The 21,437-nt window shown below is 44.7% G+C and overlaps 1 protein-coding gene across 3 annotated transcripts in view; it reads right to left on the bottom strand.

Moving 5' to 3' along the window:
- Positions 1–18,442, bottom strand: part of UQCC1 (ubiquinol-cytochrome c reductase complex assembly factor 1) — a 47,563-nt gene extending 29,121 nt beyond the window's left edge. For 2 of the 3 annotated variants that reach the window (XM_082292732.1, XM_082292733.1), the window contains exons 1-5: positions 18,398–18,442; positions 14,162–14,266; positions 12,527–12,631; positions 7,712–7,819; positions 5,369–5,441 (exon numbers count right to left, since the gene is read on the bottom strand). In XM_082292732.1, coding sequence (XP_082148858.1) covers positions 5,369–5,441; positions 7,712–7,819; positions 12,527–12,631; positions 14,162–14,266; positions 18,398–18,421 — 415 coding nt within the window. In that variant the 5' untranslated portion in view covers positions 18,422–18,442. The remainder of the gene's footprint in view (positions 1–5,368; positions 5,442–7,711; positions 7,820–12,526; positions 12,632–14,161; positions 14,267–18,397) is intronic. The other variant, XM_082292734.1, reaches the window with a different exon arrangement.
- Between the last annotated feature and the right edge of the window lie 2,995 nt (positions 18,443–21,437).

The raw sequence follows: 21,437 nt of genomic DNA on the forward strand, positions 1-21,437 counted from the left end.
AAGCAGCAGCGAGTAATACAGAGGAATCAATGGATGCTTTGCTCAGTTCTTACACTCTTCCTTCCCATGTGCTGCTGTCTCCTGCCAGGGACAGAATTCTGTTACCTGGGTCTCTGCTCCCACTCCACTGTTTGGATTTCCTCCATGGCTGCACAGCCCACAGCACTCCAAGTGTTCCATCCAGGCTACATTAGGACTAAACCCATCAACCAACCACAGAAACAATCTGTTTCCTGATTCAGCTCTACTCCCACAGCCACTGGTTTTCCCAGAGATGGCTTGTCCATATGTGTGTTCACATGATGGATTTCCATTTGCTGTTAGGATGTGAGGCTGCAGATTTAGGTCACATGGCACAAAAACCATATTCCTCTTCCTCATGCTTGAAAAAAAATGAACCTGTGGGTTCTGTGCATGCCAAATCTTTCAGTTCCTGTCAATCTTAAACCTTCCTCCCGGGCACACTTCTGCATCTGTTTCCTGGAGAAGTTTTTAAGGGAAGTCCCTAATGAGAAGGATCTGAGACAGTCACCTTGCCCTACCCAGCACTTGGTGTCATCTTCTGAGCTGTTCAAACCTACCTGGAAGAATGCCAGAGAGCCTTCAGAAAGTGACTCTACAGTCCAGTGTGCCCTAGGGAAGTCAACCTCATCTCTTCTGTGTTGAATAGATTCCTTCCTGGCTCCTTTACTTCTCGGCTGTCAAGTATTACCAAGGAGATCCACCTAGATCATGAAGCAATACTTTCACAGCCTCTTTCTTTTTATATGCCAGCTCTGGTCAGAAGAGCCAGACAGATCACCACTATTCCTGCCTCCCCAGAGAGATGACTCCATCAGTCTAGGAGGTGCCAAGCTTCAGCACCAGTGCTCATACATCACCTCTAAGACAGTACAAAGGCACTAACAGTCCATGTTTGGAGATTAAACAAAAATCTCCCTCACCCTTCTACCCTCTTGGCTCTCTCATTCCTATTAGAAATAGTTCCTGTGCCTAGAAATAACTACTTTGAGCTAAAGCCACGCCAAGGCATCTCTAACTAGGGCAGGAGCACACAATGCCTGCATTAACCAAACCATCTCAGTAAATGAAGGTTCCACAGTCAAGAGTGAAACACTCAGTTCAGACAGAGGTTTCTCCAGTAGGAGTTCCCATGGATCAGTCCCCCACCACAGAAATCACTCTGCAGTGGAAAGCAAAGCTCACACCTCTGCTCCTGGAAATATGGAAAGTTTTTAAAGACCTATTCAGTACCCAGGAGGCAAGAATTTTTTCCCTAACTTTCCAAGAGTTGCAATTCTATTTTTATAAATCATTTTTAACTTCTATATTTGGACTGTCTGCGTGGTAAATTTAAAGGAAGGGGGGCTCCTTTAAGGCAAGAAGCTCGCCCTCAGCTATCAGCTTTGTAAAAAGAATGGAATTCTAAAATTTGGGGAGTTGGAACGCTTTATTCTAGTAAACTATCTGGGGAGAATAATTCTCTGTTTCATTACAGGATGGACCATTCTCCTCAGAATAAAACTAGATAAAGACAAAAATGTCTGATGATAAAGCTACCTATGAAATTACTGAGATATCAGCTGGGGAATGAACCTGTTCTGTGCACAAACACATCCTGGTCACGTGTCTAGTACTATAAGAGACAGGAATGTTCAGAATTATGAGGACATGTGTTTTCCTGCAGTCATATTCTGCACTTAAAATTCATCAAGTAAGGGATGCAAAACTTGACTGTGGACTTTTTCATGATGGGTCATCTTTGCCACTACCACAACTTTAGGAAGGACACAATGGCATAATATCCCCACATACTGCAAAAAAACAGGTGTGCTGTGGCAGTGTTCCCTGAGTGTGGCAGGCAGCAGCAGGAGCCTGGAATGCAGCTGGTGGGGTATGGGAAACACAAGAATCAGAGTCCTGTAACTTCCAGCCTTTTTGAGCTGCGTTGAGCCCCACGAGGTGCCATCCAAAAGGCTGATTTGGTAGGACGAGCTCTCTACTGCTGCCGCTGCCTGACTTGAGAGAATTAACAGCATTAATAGTTTGAGCTGAAGCCAAGGTTACCCCGCAGTCCACGTTCATCAGCCAAACTCCAGTTCAGCTCTGAGAATCACCTGCCTGATCCTAAAAATTCTTTTGACCTTTCAAGTCTGAGGTGAGGCATGAAGCTCTCTCCTCACAGGCTGCCTCCTCTGCTGCATCGGAACTACCCAAGCTCTGTGCCAAACCCGGCACCAGCAACTTTGCTATTCCCTCTGCTGCTTCTCTCTTCTCCTTTAAACAAGAAACAGCTGAAGTCCTAAAATAGCTCCACTTTCCACATAAGCAGCACAGTACAGACATTTGGGATATGGGCTCTAAAGGAGAGCTCCCAAACTTTTGTCCATGAGTGATCCAATATCAAGAGACAAAGGGATGGCAAGCATAATAAAATTAACTGCAGTTTCATACTCAAGAGTTTCAATTAAAACACCTTCTTTATATCCTACAGTGGCCTCATGACTTGCATATCCACAGTCTGTATTTCGGGAGCTGCTGTTCTAAGGCATATACAGACAGGCAGTCCACAGGGCCCTAATACTGTGCCATGGAAATTCCACTGGGCATCAGCAGGAATGCAGTGAGATAGGAAGAGGGCCCACAAGACATGAAATGCTATCACTGTCCTAGTCCTCACCACCACACTATCCACTCTGTAGGAGAGCTACCCTACAAACTCCACACACCAATCCAAGCTCCGTAAGGTCACAGTGCATTTGTTCCTTATGCCACAAAACAACCACACCACAAAAGCACATCCAGAAACACTGAAGAGGGTTCTCTGAAGAACTGGTTCTGCTCATGCAGCTTAACGAGCCCACGAGTGGTTTCACACATGAATGGCTGCAGGTTTCCCAGGTCAGCTCAGCAGGTAAACAGGGCTCACACGTGGCTGGGAAGGAGCTAATAAGCTCTCCAGAGAGCAAAGCTGACTCTGAGCAGTTCACTTACATGGATACCAACACCCTCCAGCTTGAGCCAGAAGTGCTGGGGGCAGCAGAGCACAAACACAGCACAGCTCAGCACACGGCTGTGGCTCGGGCAGCACCGTCCCACCCTGGCATCGGGAGGGGTGCAGCACCCACGGAGCACAGGCTCAGGCACTGCTCTGCTGTTGCAGCACCACGGCAGAGTTCACAGGTACTTGTTTCTTCTCCTACCAGTCCCACAGGCTGCTCCTTCAGGAGGGAGCAATGGGCTCAAGCAATGTCCATCTTTAGTTGAAAAAAGGAAAAAAAACCAGCTCCTGACAGAGTTTGATGAAGACATTGTGAACTCAAGTGGAAGTTGAGTATCTTGCTCCATGCCATGTTCCCCTCTCAAGTATGCACTCCTTAGCACCTGCTTTGTGCCACAGCTGCTCTCCACCAGACCCTTCCATGTGCCACTTTAGCTCACCACTACAGCAAACTAGGATGCCAGTAAACTGGGCTGCTCTCTTCCAGTGACCTGAACATTCCCCAAGGACCCAACTGCCCAGTCCAGAACAGGGGCACAGGAAGAAGTGAGACTTTTCCCTTTGGCTGCTACTTCAACTCAGTTGCCCATGGAACCACAGCCTAAACACAGCAAAACCACGTTAAAAGCTTCCTGTCCATTCCACACTGTCTTTGTTTTAGGGGAACTACTTTTAGTAGTAGATCCATGTTAATGGATCACAAGCCTGTTAAATTTTTGAGCTAATCCCCTAAACAGCTGCATTTCTGTGTAGACAGAAGTAAAAGAAACTTCTTTTACCTGTTTTGATATAAAAATAATGATTTCATTGGAAGCACAAGCATTGATCCCAGCACCACAGGTGCATCATGCACTCCATCAATCCCAGAAAACTGCCTTGTCCCTTAGACAACAACTGTCTCAGTCCATGCAAACACATCCTACTCTTTAAAATACACATATTCTTTTTAAGACAGTAAGGCAACATCAAAAACACAACTGAAGCTACTTTACTCAGTATTGAGCCTGAAAATCTGTGCCAGTATTTTTTCCACAGATATGTTTTGAAATTCCTTTAAATTTTAAGCTAGGGCAACATTTATAGATCTTGGTACAATTAAACAGGGATAGTGAAACACCAGTTAAAGACAGCAAAGCCCCTGTCTGAGAGATAAATACCACAAACAGAGGAGACTCTATATGAGCAAGCCTGGGAGGGCACACAGCTGGGAGAGGGTGTGCACAGGGAAAACGAGGTTCTCAAGTTTTGATCACTAGTGATGAATCCTACTGCTCACAGAATTCTCACTCCTGCAACTGCCAGAACCGTATCACAGGTTCAGAAAACCTTCTGAAAACCACGTGGAAATCTTGCAGTAGCAACACCATGTAAAAACCACCCTCAATAAGCTCTGTACTGGATGAAGGTGTCCCTTCAGCTGATCTCTCAGGAGGCAGCAGCCCCAACCTGTGCTGTAAGAAAGCATCTGGTAGCTCAGGAATCCAGGTGACAGGCCAGATCCAGTAATGGGCTTACTATCAGCTAAATCACAGTGACATGGGAAATGATTCACACAAGCAAAAAATATTATTGTAGCTTACATAAGTCTCAAAAGTACATCTTCCCCCTTCATCAACCAGATTTGAAACTATTCAAAGCTGCAACAGATTTTTTAGTTAATAGTTAAAACACTGTGTACAATGTCAAAAAAACCATCCCAATCCAAGTCACTAATATACCTATATACTTACAGGAGGGACTTGTATCTCTGTTCTAGTCATACTCTCTACCCAGTCAAGAGATGTGTCCTGATTTAATGCTGTCAGGCTCAGTAAAAAATGTAGAAAGTCTCTTAAGTTGTACCCAAACCTGCCCCATCCATGACAGGGAGAGACAGGAGATCCCTGTGATCTAATTGACCTTGTATCATAAAAAAGTTGTGTGTTAGTGGATGGGTGTGATTCCCTTATCTGCATCCCAGTTATACTGGGGATGGCACAGGGCAGGACACAGGCACCATCTGACCACCATAAAAAAGGAAGAGATAGTCGGATTCCTAGTTTATCCCACCCCGGTAATAAAAAATGGCAAGACCCTTCAAAGTCCAGGATATTCTGAGTTTTACCCATCCCACCCCAGTTCCTGTTCCCCACTGCAGGAGGGAAAATCTAACAATGCCAGACTCCAGAGTCTGCCCTTGTACCTCTGTCACTGCAGAACTCAAGGGAATGCTGCAGTACAGTCACCTTCCAGCTGACTATGCCCTGGTAGGATCTGACAAGTCTTGTTGTTGTTGCCTTTATCGGCGTAAATATATCCAGTGACGTAATTCCATCGTAAGTTCTCTTACCAGGACAGCAGTTCAAATACCATCAGTCCCCCACTTACTGTTAAAGAACTCCTCAAAGTCAGTTTTCTCCACACAGCACGTGTACATGCGCAGCGCTGCCACCTTGATCTTCTAAACAAAAAGAAGAGACAACACTTGAAGCATTCATCACCAGAGCTGGTGAACACTACTGGTTTTGTTAAATACACTGCCATTTTCTGAAAACACTTCTTTTGAGAATCACTATCACTTGAGATTTTCAGGAGTACATTATACTATTGTATCTGCCAGTAATGGCATGAGTATAATTAATCTTGCCTTGAAGGAAAAGAAATTATTAAATGTCTTCCTGAATATCCTTCCAAATCTGGTGTGCTATACTACTTGATATAATTTCAGAATATATAAATTAAATGGCCTAACTTACAGAGTCTCCAAAGATCCCAATTCACAACTCCTGGTTTCCTCCAATAACTTTAAGTGATGTATACCACTAAGAGTGTTTTGTGTAATTTAAGTTTTAAATATTAAAGAAGTCACATACCAGACGTGTCCTAAAAATAGCTTTTCTTTTCCCTAGAAAAATGAAACCTGACTGACTACACAAGTGAGAAAGGAATCCCAAATGATGAACAACATGAGGTATTCCCAGGTGCTTTAGCATGTCTCGTTTTGTTCCTGGCCTGCCACTGCACCCAAAACACCTCCAGTGCATCATCTAGAACACAGACATGTGCTGAAGCTTCAAAGAGCACAACAACTAATAGCAAAGATCTTAAAGAGAAGCAGCATTGGGTTTGGATTGCTTTGGTTTAGTTTTTTGTTTTTTCTAGTGATATATACCAGTGATCATCTCAGTGCTCACCACATCGCAGTGATGAGCACCCTGCCTGCTAAATGGCAGTTCAAATCACCAAAGTAATTATTTGTGTCTCCTCCAACCAAAAGGAAAATAAAGAAGTTGCAACTGATTGCTGAGGAAACACAGGACCCCATTATTTTTCTTCATCAGTAATCTCAGGCTTCTGTCAAAAATCGAACATACATCTAAACTTCTTGAAGTGAAATGATTTACATTGCTTACAGGAATTCTGAAGGTTTCCCTTTTAAGTGAAACACTGCCTGGCCTGTGAACAGAGATCTCCCTGGTGAGAGTCACTGCCCCAGAGCAGGCATTACTAGACATTAAAAACATATTGTAAAGAACAGTCCCCACAATCCAGCCCTTAAATAATGCAGGTAACAAAGGAGAAACTGATGAAATTTAATCATGGAAGTTTTAGGGGGTAGAAAAGGTGTGGGGGAAGGGAGAATAAAACAGAAAAAAGCAAGAGAAATATTAAGAAACTTCCCAAAGATCTCCTAGAGAGCACTGGCAAGGCCAAAAATGAACTCAGGTCTCTTGGGCCCTAACCACAAAATAACTCTCTCCCAACCCAGGTTCCCCAGCCAAAAGCAGGCAGTAAAGAGCAGCAATTAAGGAGAACTCTGAAATCAACACTTAGAGCTAACAAGAATCTTTATTACAACAATATGTACACAAGCACATGGGAGAGAAACTACACTCTCAAGAGGTTTAGTATCACCTGATTAAAGCAACTGATTTTAAGCAAAATACCTAAGCCTGTTACAGGTCATTTATCTTTGCTTTACACTTTCTGAGGAGCAGCATGCAATCAGCAAGTTTCAGATCAGTCCCTGAGGAGGTGCCCTCTGCCTTGCAGCTATTCAAAGCACCTTAAAACTTCTATTATTTTTCATCTTTTTATTCAAATAACTGGTTTTAATTCCAACACAACTGGGCTCAGTCCTTCTTTCAAGCTGCCTTTTCCTCTCATTCTTTTGTACTCTTCCTTAGTTCAGAGAAAAGAAATTATGAATTTCATCATTTTTCTTCTGCATAAGGAACCAAAAGCATCTCGTACAGAGCTGCTCTCACTTGGTCAGTGTTAACAACAATTTTATGAAAGGGCTATTTAAAAAGAAAAGGAGAAAGAGAAAGACCTATTTGTGACTGCCCTAGTCAGCTACCACTGAGCAGTGACCTGAACAGCAACCACACCAAATCTCACCACTGACTGCTCAGGAGACACCCTTGTTAAGGCTCTTACTCTGTTCTTTGGTGGACAAATGAAGTGAAAAATCAGGTATCTGAAGAAATTCAAGAAGGACTTAGACCCTACAAACCAAATACAGTATTGCTGCATTGTCAATGATGGCAATACATAGATAATGGAGGTTCAAGATATGGATTATTAATTCCTTACTTCAGAAAACAGGAACTTACATTAAAACTTTTCCATTAAGTACTGCTCCTATCGTAAGAAAAAAAAGTGGGGTGTTTTTTGTCTGCTTTTTAGAACTATCAAATTACCAAAAGAATTATTAAATTACTGCTTTACCCATCTGCTGTACTTGAGTGGTCCTGTGAACCCCATTGCTTCTATTATCCTTGTAAAAGCACCCACTTTTTCTTCAGATGGCTGCAAGGAATCTTTTGCAGAAAGATGCTGTAAAATTGAAATAGCATATATTTCAGTCTCAGCAATTAAATCTGACATATTTCAGTTAGCAAAGCTACAAATTTAACAGAGAAATTTAGGGCTTTTTTGTTTGCTTTCTTTGTTCAACAAAACAAAACACTGTTTAGGTCTCCTCTGAAAATATTCCACTGGTTTTCATATATGACATTCCTCTGTTTATGAATACAAACATTGCATAACCATTGTGATTAAAATATCCCACTGAAAGCTCACATTCAAATAGTCTGAACAGAAACCTGCTTTCCAAAATATGGCTGCTATCTTAAGACTCCCATACTCTTTCTAGGTGTCTTTACTTGGGCTTAAGTCTTTTGCAGATAAAATGAGCAAATAAAGCTAACCTTTCACATTTTCTTTCTCTTCCTCTCACAGGCATTCTACAGTAATTATACACTATATAAACCAATCAGCTCTGTTTTAAAACCAATGAAGATATGTGAACCCACCATTCTTACCAGAGCTCCCCCCGACTGTCATTCCCCTTGCAGTTAATGTACAGAGTATTTGTAGAAAATCCAGACCAGCAAAGTACTTATTCAGCAATGATTTGCAGTGTCTGCAAACATGAAGATAAATGTTCTCTTCCAGACTCACTACACACCTTAAACACCCCTGGGCTAATGCTGTGGCTTAAGCCCAGTGGGCAGCTGGGGATAGGGGAGAGAACTGGGAGGGTAAAAGTGAGAAAATTCACGGGTTGAGATAAGAGCAGTTTAATCAGTAAAACAAAAGCCACAGACACAAGCAAAGCAAAAGAAGGAATTCATTTCCCACTTCCCCAAGGCAGGCGGGTGCTCAGCCATCCCCAGGAGGGCCAAGCTCCATCAGAGTAACATCACACCAATGTCACCCCCCTCCTCCTTCTTCCAAGCTTTTTATGTGAGAATGATGCTGGATGGTCTGGAATGTCCCCAGGGTCAGTTGGGATCAGTTGTCCCCACTGTGGCCCTGCAACTCCTTGTGCACCCCCAGCTACTCCACTGGTGGAGTGAGGAGCAGGAGAGGCCTTGACCTTCTGTCAGCCCTGCTCAGTAACTAAAACATTCCTGGGTTATCAGAACTGTGTCCAGCACAAATCCAAACCACAGCCCATACCAGCTATTGGGAAGAAAATTTACTCTGCCCCAGTCCAAAGCAGCACAACTGGTAAGAAAACTTCATGGCATTCTGCCTCTAAGCACCCTGGCAGCAGCCATCAGCCAGCTGTAATCACCACTGCTATTAAGGAAATAATTTCCATTAATTAAGTATGCAGTACAGACTTTTTGCTATCAAAAAATTACTTTGAACCCATCTATTGCGCATGAATCTACATATACTTGAGGAAATACAGCTGAGAGCCATTAAAATCTGCAAAAGCAATGAGACCAGGATGCTAACTCCAGCAAGGACCAGGAGCAGATCCTTGGGGATGACACAAAAGCAGTGAAATACAGCTCTCAACTCCCAGCCTTCTGGGATGTACCTGTCCAGCTTTTGACAGACATTGCTGCACAAGAAAATGTATCTATTCACTTTTTTATCAGCTCCAACTGGATACACCTTCAGTATCCCAGCGTTCGTAACACGAAACTGTGGTAAGTTGGGTTTCAGAGTTTCATAGTGTAAAGGAAAAAAAAAATTCCCTTGTGCCTTTTTAAAATCCAACCTTGTAATTTGGACTAGATGATCTTTAAAGGTCCCTTCCAACCCAAACTATTCTATGATCCTTGGATGCTCCCAGTTTTCCCATAAGAACCTGCAAACAACCATTTCCTATCCCACTTTTCAGTATCTTTTATTACTTTTATAGGCCAGTATAATACATATGCTCCTTAGTATAGAAGGGTCCTAAAATAGGCTATTCTCATATTGAAAGCTTTTCCCATTTCTGATCATTCTCTACAGCCTTCCTAGCATCAATATAGTAATGAAATGGCATGAATGATAAGTAAATACATATTCAGATACAGATTAAAGTACAGATCCATACTCTGCACAAGTTGCTATACTTAATTAAAAACTAACTGTAAAGGTGACAGGAATTGGAGCTCTGAGACATAACCCACCCCTGTGCATATCCACACACAAGCCTGAGCATTTGAGATAAAACACTCTGCACTTGTGCACTGTCCATGGATGGCTGCCAGTGGCTCGAATCCTGCCACGCCCAGCACTCAGGTAAATGGGGAGAAACACACCCAGCACTATTTTAATGGCTGTCAACCACCCAGACAGTGTAAACACTGCCCAGGACCTCCTGTGATACTCAGTTCCTCCACTGAATGCTGGTCATTAAACCCGTTCACAACGTCCCCTCCTACCAATGTCTGCAGAGGCACATCGAACCATCTGCCACGTGTCACGGACCCAGTGATTCCACTGACACGTACATGGGTATTTAAACCAATTTTAGTACCTTCTCCTCAGGATTATGCAATGCAATACTCTCAGCTATACTACAAATGACTCCTAACCCTCCATTATAACTCCATAATCCCCTTCAGCTAGGTAATGATAAGAACTGCTCAAGGCAGAACTTGTGTCCAATAACCACTGCCACACTCACTAAATCAACATTCATCTCCTCCACAGAAATTCAAATCACACCGAATCTCTAGTGAACCCAGGCAGAACTTCACTACATGCCTCTTATCTACAAATGCATTATGAAGTCTCCCTCAGTACAGGTTTTTCATTATGCGTTAAGTTAAAAACAAAAATTATCACAATTAATCTGTTGTTAGCTCGTCACTAAAACAATGGCTAACCAACAAGCAGGTTTTTCTAGGAAATGCCATGTTTCTTGCTTCATTCTTCTGCAACTCAGCCTGAACTAGCTCAGGAGATGGAGAAGAGATTTAAGCAGAGAGTGCTTGGTTCAACCTATGCATAGAGGCCTGCAGCTCATCCTGCCAACGCCAGGGCTGCAGCCAAATGCAATTAAACAATCCTCTGTGTGTCTGTAAAATCAGATCTAGGAAACACTGGGGTGAGGAGGGGGAAAGCTGTGTGGTGCTTAATTGCCAGCTGGGCTAAAACCACGACACAGAGAGAGAGAGAAAACTTCAAAAATGTATTTTACAGCTCACTCAAAACAAGCTCATCAAGACACTGCAAGGGACATAAGCCCACCTCAGGCTGCCTTTCCTGCTCAATACCTGAAATGCAGTGCTTAAAGCAAACAATCATTTTAATTTTGACACCAAACATAAATTGAAACATCTGGAGCTCACCATTAATTCCAAACCACTTTCCCACCAGGAGTGCATAGTCAAGTTCACATTTTAAAGATGAGTAAGTACTTCTCTATTCAAAATAATGAAGTTGCAGTCCAAAAACCCACCTCAAACCTACACTGTTGTAAACTGCTTCCTCTCTGGTCATAAATCCTGCCTGGCTTCTTACACCACGGCTATTTTAACTGGGAAGTTTCCCCATCCATCTTTCAGCCCCTGTACCCCTCCTCTTGCCTTCTCCAATATACCAAAAGCAAATCTTGAGTCCTGCCTTGAAGATCTTCATGGCACTCCTGGTTTGTTTGATCTACTGTCTTGGAACCCACTGCTCTCCCAGATCTGCTCTGCAAGTGCTGCCTGTGCAGGTCTCAGAGAGCACTGCAGGCAGGAATGGGGATTAGGGGCATGCACCATGTTTGGGAGCCTGGATTACATCTTTAGCTCTGGCTGTGATAAATTGTGCAACCCCTTTGTATATGCTTCAATCTCCATCTGCAAAATGTTTGGTTTATCTCAATAGCTGAAAAACACTGAAAAATTGACTATAAGAAAGAAACCCTCTAGTTAAGAAGTAAATGCAAAGAGCAGGCATGGGTTCTTCCCTTGCACACTTCTGTTTTTACTTCATTTTTTCTATCCATGTCAAAATAACCAATTTAAAATCCTTCCTAGTATGTACCTCTAACTCCACGTCAGCAAAATGCACTATTAGCTAGACAGCAAACCAGGATTATTGTTTTAATGGAAGTTTTACCCATCAGTCCCTAACTCTTTTTCCTTCTGTCCTCTCATTTCTCATGCATGCATTCCATTTTGCCATTTTCCTCACACTGGGTTTACAAGAGCAGGATCAGGATATTTATTAGTTGAGAGATGCTAACACCCTTAGTTTAAGTGGTAAACTGATCTTATGGAGTTGATTTATGCCTCAGAAAACTTCTATTCCAAGACAAAAGATAATACGTGTACAAGACACATAGATGACATATTAACAAAATAGCACAGATGAACAGTAAATTATTACACAATAATTAGCTGCTGTTAGTAGACTGCATGACAATTTGCAGTGTTTAGCAGATAGCAAAACTGTCACCACACGTTATTCCCACACTAAAGAATCAGGAAACATCACTTCTAATATGTGTGGAAGGAACATCTGCCCCAACATCTTGCCTTAATTTCTTTCCTCATTGGACAGAAGCCCTCAGCCTTGTCAATGGAACCTTCACCCTGATGACCCAACTGTAATTGCACCTTCCTAAGCCAGCCCTTCATCTGCTGGAAAGGAACAGAATTCCTTCTCAAATTACCAGACCCATTGTTCACATTATACTAGAACATCTTAGAGAAAAGTTGAATCCTCTCCTACGTGTTCTGAGAAGTGTTTTGCCTCCTGTCTCTGTAGAATCCCTAGCACATGTGCCTTCCAACAATAAAAATACCCAACTCTTCTCACCTTATTTGTATTGTAAAAGGATCTGTTTTGCTGTGTGATGGCTCCATTGGCTTGAATCAATCCACCATAGAATTTAGAAAGTTGGAAGGGGCCAGCCTTGTGTCTCTAGCATAAATGATAAAAGAAAAGAAAAAAAATTAAGAGACCACTGATTGAACTTTACACCAACCACCCGTAGGTTGCTTCCAAGTCAATTAATCCTGGCTAATCCTGAAAAATTCTGTATCACAAAAAGCACAAACTTATTAGAACTGTTACAAACAAAATGGCTGTCCATGCTTAATGCTTCACACCCCATTTTCTAGTGTTCCATGAATGTACTGATGGAATGGACTGGCAGAACACTGCACTCAAAAGCCACAGGCTCTCTGACTCTCACACTACTTCTAATTATGGGGTTGGTCTCTTAATAAAGAATAACTGTTTCCTCTGATTTAGCAGACAAACAGCTATTTTTATCTACAACTTTATATATTGTCTTTGTGGCCAGGACTTGAGAAAACACAAATTGCAGTGTAAAAGCTACCACTACAGCCCCTATAACTTCAGAGCACATGAGTTCAATCAGAGCTACTGCACAACAAAGAAAACTCTCAAACAGGAGCCAAGTGGGCTCCCCAGGAAAGAAGCTCCACCTCAACAGAACACTCTCACAGCCTCCCAACACACACAACATAGCAGTACCTTGTTATCAATTAATTCAAACAAAGTAAATATGCTGTTCAGAGCAGTCATCCCCACACATGTACTGAATGTACTGGTGGCTCAGAGTAAGCCCAACCTCATTAATAACTTCACAACTGCTCATTTCCACCTCTAGTCCCAATGTCACGTGCTACTGGTGTGGACTGGTGCTTTCATAGCAGAGTTGTGTCACAAAATCACTGGCAATTTTCCCAGGACTGGAAGATCTCCTCTGAAAAAAAATACTCAAGCCAAAGAGCTTACAGGGGAATTGAAGTCTGTACATCGTGGCTCTAGGACACAAGTTGTGATATACAGGCTTAACCCCATTTTGCTTCATTAAATGCAGGAAAGAAACTCAAGAAATTCACTCTCATTCTATTCCAAGAGCTGGCATCTATTCCCATTTTCTACACATTTTTCACCCCTTTATCATTAACTGCTGTTACACAATGCTTTAGTTGATTTACTCTGGACAGACACACTGTCTGGCACTATGTTGGCTGTCCCACAACTGGGAGCCAAACTGCAAAGCTTCCACTGGTACAACACTAAATGTGCTGTGCAAGGTAAACACCATCAGTACTAGGAAGCCCAAGGCCACTATACAGAGGAGACGCTCTATAAAATAAAGTGTTCTCTAAAATAAAATGCTGGAAACTACATGCAGTCGTGACTAGCTTGTAATAGCTCATTTAGAAAAGTAACACCTCCATTTGGACTTCTGTATTTAATCTTCTCACGACAGATCATTTGGATCTATTAAAAGAGACACCTGTAACAAGAGTAGAAGCTCACTCTTGCAGCAGCAGAGAACTCTAGACTTGCCTTGATATTTCCACAATGAAGACATCACTTTTGGAAGCCTCTTTATTGAAAAACCATGACTTTTTCTTGATAATTTAAGATCACTCAATTTTTTACACACTTTAACATGCTCTGATATCCTACCTGGAAAATACTGCAGAGCATCCGCCTACACCGGCCCGGGACTGCGGCGGTCTGTAGCAATCCACTGCATCCAGCTATCCACTGCGTTACTCCAGTCTGGCAGCTCTGCAACAAGGAGATGAGCAATGAAGAAAAGGACCCAAATATGCAGAAATACTTCAACTGTCCTTCTGCTTCCACATTCATACAACAAGAACAACATGGAGCTGTGTCGGGATGGGGGGAGGGGTTAGGTTGGATATCAGGAAAGGTTCTTCCTCCAAAGGGTGCTGGGCACTGCCCAGGCTCCCCAGGGAATGGGCACAGCCCCGAGGCTCCAGGAATGTTTGGACAATGCTCTCAGGCACAGGGTGTTGGGGTGTCTGTGCAGGGCTGGGCATTGGACTCAACAATCCTTGCGGGTCCCTTCCAACTCAGGATATTCCATGATTCTAACAATCCTCAGATTCAACTCCCAACTTGTGCTTGACAGGAGTATAAATTTTGATTATAAAAATATTTTGCCTTCCAGTACAAGTATCCAACCCAAGTCTGATGGCAGAAACAGAAGGAAAGGAAATGGTGGGCTGTCTACATCACAAAACCACACCACAACTTCTCTGTCTACACAATAAATTCAAATGCTTAAGAAGCATTCTTCAGTTGACTGAGTGAGCTCTAAAAAGCCCTCATCCAACTTAGCTTTTATGCATCTTTGTCTTACATTACTCAGGCACAGTTAAGAATTTTAGTATTCTAAAAGCACATATTGTCCTGATAAAATTCAGTGAAGATAATTATTTTCTGTCATGAAAATGTCAGCAATACAAAGAAGAGGTGGGGCTCTCTTTGCCTGCACTTTCTTTGCACCTTTCACTTTCTGCAACATTCAAGTTAGTACAATATTTGCCTCCTTCATACATGCACTACATTAACACTGGAAATAATATGTATCTTATTAGAATGGAGATGCCTTTTTCTAATAAAAATAGCTTCATTTTTGGCTGGCCACAAAGATGATTAAGAGACTGAAGCATCCAACATATGAGGAGAGGATTAGTTTTCTGAAAAGAAGACTTCAGGGAAATTTTATCAATTTGTATTAATACCTGGTGGGGAACGCAGTCAGTCTGTCCTTGGTGGTGCCCAGTGGAAGGACAGCCACGAGAGCAGCAGATCTGCCCAGAGGTAAGAGGAACAGACTCAAACCAACCTGAGTCCCTGTTCTCCTCCTGTAACCTACACAGTCACTGCTGTCCCTCAGGTGTGGCCATTGGCCTCACAGGCTGTCCCTCAATTCCCCCCAGAGCTGCACTTTGAATTCGTTAAGGGAACTGATTTGGGGTTTTAAAAACTGCAAAGGGAGAGATGCTCTACCATGACAAATGTGATTAGTGTTCACTGCTACTACACCTTCCCACTTCTACTGTAGCAAGACTACTCAGGCTTCTGATCTCTGGATGTAACACCACTGTCAGCAAGTGAAATTATGAAAATGAGACATTTCTATCCAAAAAAACATTTCAGCTGAGTCCCACAAAGTACTTTTTGAGATAATCCAGTGTTCTGACATAAACAGTTTAACAAACACTTCAGTAAGAAAGAAGTAACCTTTTTTTGTGAGCAATTACTACAAGATTCCAAGGATCTGACAGAACTTTTTTGAGGCTTTTTCTCTGTAACATGCACACGTCGGGATATGGCTTAGAGCTTGAATATACTGAGATTTAGAGCCGTTGAAAAGCACAACTGCAACAAAACTGGACAGACACATATCAAAACAAAAAATAAGCATACACACACTTAAAAGCTGAGATGTGATAAACAATTCCGTAATAAAGAAAATAGACACCAGGAGACAGCAGGGAACACGAGGGGCTAAGGAATTTTCTCTAAGCCAGCATCACTGATTGCAGAACACAGCCTTCCTTTCAAATTACAAGTGCTACTTTTGCTTCTCCCCTTGGCTGAAAGAAAATGTACCAAGCCTAAACTGAACAGGATTACTCAGGAATAGTCTGCAGTCAGCTGCCTTGTCAAGACAGAGATGAAAGAATATCACTGGTCTTCTAAATCCTCTTGGCAGCCTTTAGGAAAGTCTTAGGTAGCAGACAAGCTATTTATCAAGGTGTCTTGGGCAAAAGCCAGATTTATCATAATGTCAGTATTAAGGAGTAGAGCTGAAATGTCAGGGCTGTATCATACACCAGGAGCTCGAAGTCAGACAAAAAAACCACCTTCCTTATTTCCAGTAGAAGGAAGAAATACAGTAGGTTTGAAGACTCGTTTTCATACAACTAGGCAACCACTAAATTCTAATGCAGAAACAGGTGCTGAGAAACGCCAGCAATGAGCAGTTCTTGAGCTGAAGCTGAGCATACTTCAGATTACAAAAATGGCAGATAACTACCTCATCTCCTCTCTAAAGAGAAACTTTTCTGGTCAGGCTGAAAAATCGAATCAGCTTACTTTGCCACATGAACGCCAGCAGCAGCTGGGTGAGGAGCTGCCCAGGGATAGGTAAGCCCAGGAGGCAAATCCTTCCCCTTCGGAAGCAGGTTTTCATTTCGAACCCTGCCCTGAGGGTGCAGCTCCACAGACAGCTGAGCCCTTCTGGTGCCTCACTGCTTCCCTACTGCTCTCCCTGCTCCCTTCCTGCCTGTCTGCTGACCATTGCCTCTTTAATGCTTTCAAACTGCAGAACCTGTTGCCACTGTTCTGCTGCTCCAGCACTTGGATTACGGGGGCTAAGAAAAAGGCAGGCAACAAAGCAAGGACAAAGCACAGAGAAAGGGTAGGGGTGGGAGAAGAAAGCAGGAACTCAAGATCGCTGCATTTCAGCTGTTCTCGGGCAGGTTTGTGCTTGGCTGCTTTCACCTTGAGGGTGGAAAGGGCAGGGCTCACCGTGCTTGGGGAAACCACACCCTGAGCCATCGGCTCCGAGCACCTGGGGGACTGATTTCATAAGTGGCTATTGCCCCCTTACCAAAGGCCTTTCCTGTTCCTGGGAAGTCTGTCCCTACTTAGCAGCACTGGCCACCCCTGTATTTGTGTGGTGATGTAAGATCACATCCAGGTACAAAATTCCCTTTTCTAGACAACAGGCTAAAAAGAAGAGCTCTGCTGCAGATGCTTCAAAGGCTAATAGAAAGAAAAAACGCACACAAATGCATAGGAAAGAAGAAAGGAGTGGAGTGATCAGAAATCCACACTTTCACAGGAACCCAAACACTTCCAGTCTGAATCACAGAACCACTAGGGCTGGAAAAGCCCTCTAAGATGATCAAGTCCAACCACTAACCCAGCACTGCTGGGTCCATTACTAAACCACGTCACCAAGTGCCACATCCACATGGTGTTCGAACTCTTCCAGGGATGGTGACTCCACCACTGCCCTGTGGTGGTACCAGAATTGGAATCTTTACACTATCCTTGCTATCAAACAGCTCCGGAGTGAGAGGGGATGCTCCCATAAGGGCAGTGCCCACCCCACGGGACACACACTGAGCCCAGAGGAGTCCCACTGGCAGACACGTGTCTCCAGCCCCCACCAGGAGCCCAAATCCTTACACAACAGAATCAAAGGATCAATTAGGCTGGAAAAGACCTCTGAGATCATCGAGTTCAACCTATAACCCCAATACCACCACGTCAACTAGACCATGGCACTGAGTCCCTTAAACACCCCCAGGGATGGTGACGCCACCACCTGCCTGGCCAGCCCCTTCCAATGCCTGACCACCCTTTCAGTGTAGAAATTCCTCCTGATGTCCAAGCTGAACCTCCTCTGGCACAGTTTGAAGCTGCTTCCTCTCATCCTGTCCGCTGTTCCCTGGGAACAGAGTCCGAACCCCACCTGGTTGCACCCTCCTGTCGGGCAGTTGTGGAGAGCCAGAAGATTCCCTCTGAGCCTCCTTTTCTCCAAGCTGAGCCCCTCCCAGCTCCCTCAGCCGCTCCTTGTGCTCCAGCCCTTTCCCCAGCTCCGTTCCCATCCCTGAACACGCTCCAACCCCCCACTAACCCTTCTGCAAACACAAACTCCGCGGGAAACGCTCGACCCGCTGCTCCGCCAGACATGGGGTGCGAGGCCACGGGGCGGGAAGCGGGAGTAACCCCTGCTGACACCCCTCGGGCTGCAGGGGGAGGCCGCCACAGGGGCGGCGCGGGCACAGCCCCGGCTCCACACGCCGCTCGCCCCCTCACCACCAGCGCTCTCTCCCCTCCTTCCTTCGCTCCGTCCCTCCTCCCTCTACTCACCAGGGCCCGCACCAGCGCCGCCATCAGTCCCCGGCGCCGCTTCCGCCGGCGCGGCCCTGCCCCTTCCGCGGGAAGCGCCGGGCGGCATGGCGGCGTGAGGCGGCGTGAGGCGGGCGTGCGGCGCGGTGCTGGCCCACAGCATCGGGATCCTTCCCCGGCGTGCGACGAGCCGAGAACGACCCGCCCGAGACAGTAATTATGTAATTGTGTGTCCACGGGAAGGAGAGCACCTTTCCCCAGTGTTTAAAGCGCAGGTTGTAGGCTGCCCATGGCAGTCAGTGTTAAGGAAGCTTCCCTTTCTGACCATTCTGTGACTCCCTGGCAGTCACACTGCCAAAGGTCAGAGACTTTCACTGCTGGAACCTGTGATAAATGAGTGAATGATAAATGTTGTCTTTCGCATACAGGATTTTAACATTTATAAGTGATGATGTACTATGTAGAAACAGTGTTAAGGTAAAATGTAGTGAAGTAGAAACCATAATTTTACCATTAGGGTAAACTGTAACTTCGAAATAGTTGTAATATTTTAAGAAATGTATTAATAAACACATGGTAATAAATGTCTTTTGAGTTGAGAAACCACAGAGCCAGGAACCAAGACATCTTAGAGAAACAAAGAAGAAAAACGCATGCATCCCAGGAAGACTGTTCTCCCATCAGAACTCACACCTGCCACGGGAACTGGCAGCTGCAAAGGAGGCTGGAGACTGCGGAGGCACCGGAGGGGGCTGCCTGCCTTCAGTTCTGAAGCGATCCCGAGCACCGAGGGGGTGTCCTGCTGGGGGAAGGGGCAGAGACCGGACAGGGGGGAAAGGTGAGTGAAGTGTAAATTCCTTTCTGGGCTTAATGAATATGCAACAGTTTAACAGAGTCCTTAAGCCCACAGTAAAATGAATGGAGGGCGCCTCTGGCAGTATTGCCAAACGCCCCAGGCTGTGATTTGCCTTTGTTCTACTAATAAATGTTCAATATTATATTGCTAAAAATTTAGCTCCTGAATCCATTTTTTTCAAACCGAAGCCCCTTCACAGTGGGCAGCTCAAGTGAGCCGAAGGGTGCCCCCATTGACTCCCTGCACTCTCCCCACTCTCACACAGTCAGACCAGGCTTCCCATAGCAGAGTCTCACACGTCTCATTCCACAAAACAATTTATTCACGGTGCAGGAACACAGCTCGAGCCGGTGCCTCTGGGGAGGGACCTTGAACCCCTGGGCTTTTATCCCTTCACAGTCCAATCACACCAAAGTGTGCTCAGCTCTTCCTCCTGAGAGGCTCCTGTCGGCCTCTCTGTGTCCATCCACTTCCCTGGCTCCTGCTATGTTTCTCAGTGTTCAGTCACCTGGACCTGTCTTTGTGCCTTTTGTTAACCAAAGGTTGGCAGCTCCTGGCTCCCACCCTGAGCTCGGTCTGCATTTCAGTCTTCATCGAAGTCTTCAGTTTGCAGGCCAAGTTATCTGGAGCAGATTTATTCCTCATCAGTAAAAGCCAGCAACAGCTTTCTGACCTCTCACATCTCATGTAGGAGCAATCCCCAGATCTATTCAGTTTTGGAACAAATTTTGCCACCAAATTGCAGAGGTGGGGTCCAGAAAGCATCTTTCCTTGGGAAAGGAAACACCTATTCCTCGTGTTGGTGCTGCAGGTGATCACCTGCCTAGTGGTGGTAAAGGCCAGCAAGACTTTTCTGTCCTGGCACTTTTTGTGTGTGAGCAATCCTCAGATGTCTTCAGTATTGGAGATGGTATCATAAATTTTGGTGATGGGCCCCTGAATGGGAATGACAGTGCTTTTCCATGGAAAGGAAAGCAAGTAGCCCCTGTGTTCCAGGTGCAGATGATGGGCTGCCCAACAGGAGGCAAAGGCCAGCAAGGCCTTTCTTTCTTGGAACCTGTTGCGTTGTAGCAATCCCTGGACATGTTCAACCTTGGAGCTGAGCTCCTGATGCCAAACTGGGATCTGCATGTGAATGTCACCACCTTTCCTTGAGAAAGGAAGCATCTAGTCCTACTCTTGGTGCTGTGCATGATTGTCTGCCCAATGGAAGTAAAGGTCAGCAAGATTATTTATTTCAGGGTTGTGCAAGCCTGGGTGCTTGGTGATGTTCCAGAAGTCCAGCATGCTCCAGCAGACTTTGAGCAGCATTTTTTAGACACAGAAATTCAGAGTTAGTAACTTCCCAAGTACAGCCCCTCTGTTAGGATTGGTTAGTAGTTTCCATATAAGTTACATAACCCAGGAGTCTTTTTGACATGTAGGCATGATTTTTTAGTGTTACAATGAACATAGTTCACCTACAGGATACATGCACCTTGAGTACTTTGCCAGGTCAGCAGTGTAGACATAGACATTTACCAGCATCTTGATTTACGACATCCTTAAAGCTTGTTAGTTACAGGATGTCCATGGGTAGAGGATGTTCCACTGACGGGGTCTCCTTTCTTGACCATTAGGCTTGAAAGTATACAAAGACCTTACACCAAAGAACATCCTAACTTAAGATAATCTTAACATATACCACATTTTGCAACAGTTTGGGAGGCTCCAGGTCTGTGCTGGGGTTTGGTTTGAGAGGGGCAGAGGTGGCAGAGCTGTGCCTGCCTGCTGCTGTCAGCCATGTCCTGGGGGATGGTGGCTCTGCCCCGGGGCAGCAGGGAGATTGGCATGGAAGCAGCCATAGATCCCGTGGCTGAGGTTGGTAAGGCCATCCTGGCTGCCCCAAAGTATCAATGTGAGCCTGTACAGGTATTAGCACTGGGATAGTACCAGGAGAACATGGCAGAGTCCCTCACCCAGAGTCCCCCAGAGCCAGCACCTTGCTGCCAGGAGCCCTCCCGCCTGTCCCTGCCACATATTCCCTGCCAAGAGACATCCCACCTGTCCCTGTTGCGTGTTCCCTGCTCCTGGCTGCTGCTGGCGCCAGCTTTCATGAGGCCTCAGAGTGAGCCTGAGCACTGACCCGACGGGGTGAACCGAGCTGGCTTGTTTTGCCAGGTTAGACTGAATCTGGATCACATCCACATCACCTCACAAACTCAG

Source organism: Coloeus monedula (genome assembly GCF_965178545.1).
Source record: "Coloeus monedula genome assembly, chromosome: 17".
Lineage (NCBI taxonomy): Eukaryota > Metazoa > Chordata > Aves > Passeriformes > Corvidae > Coloeus > Coloeus monedula.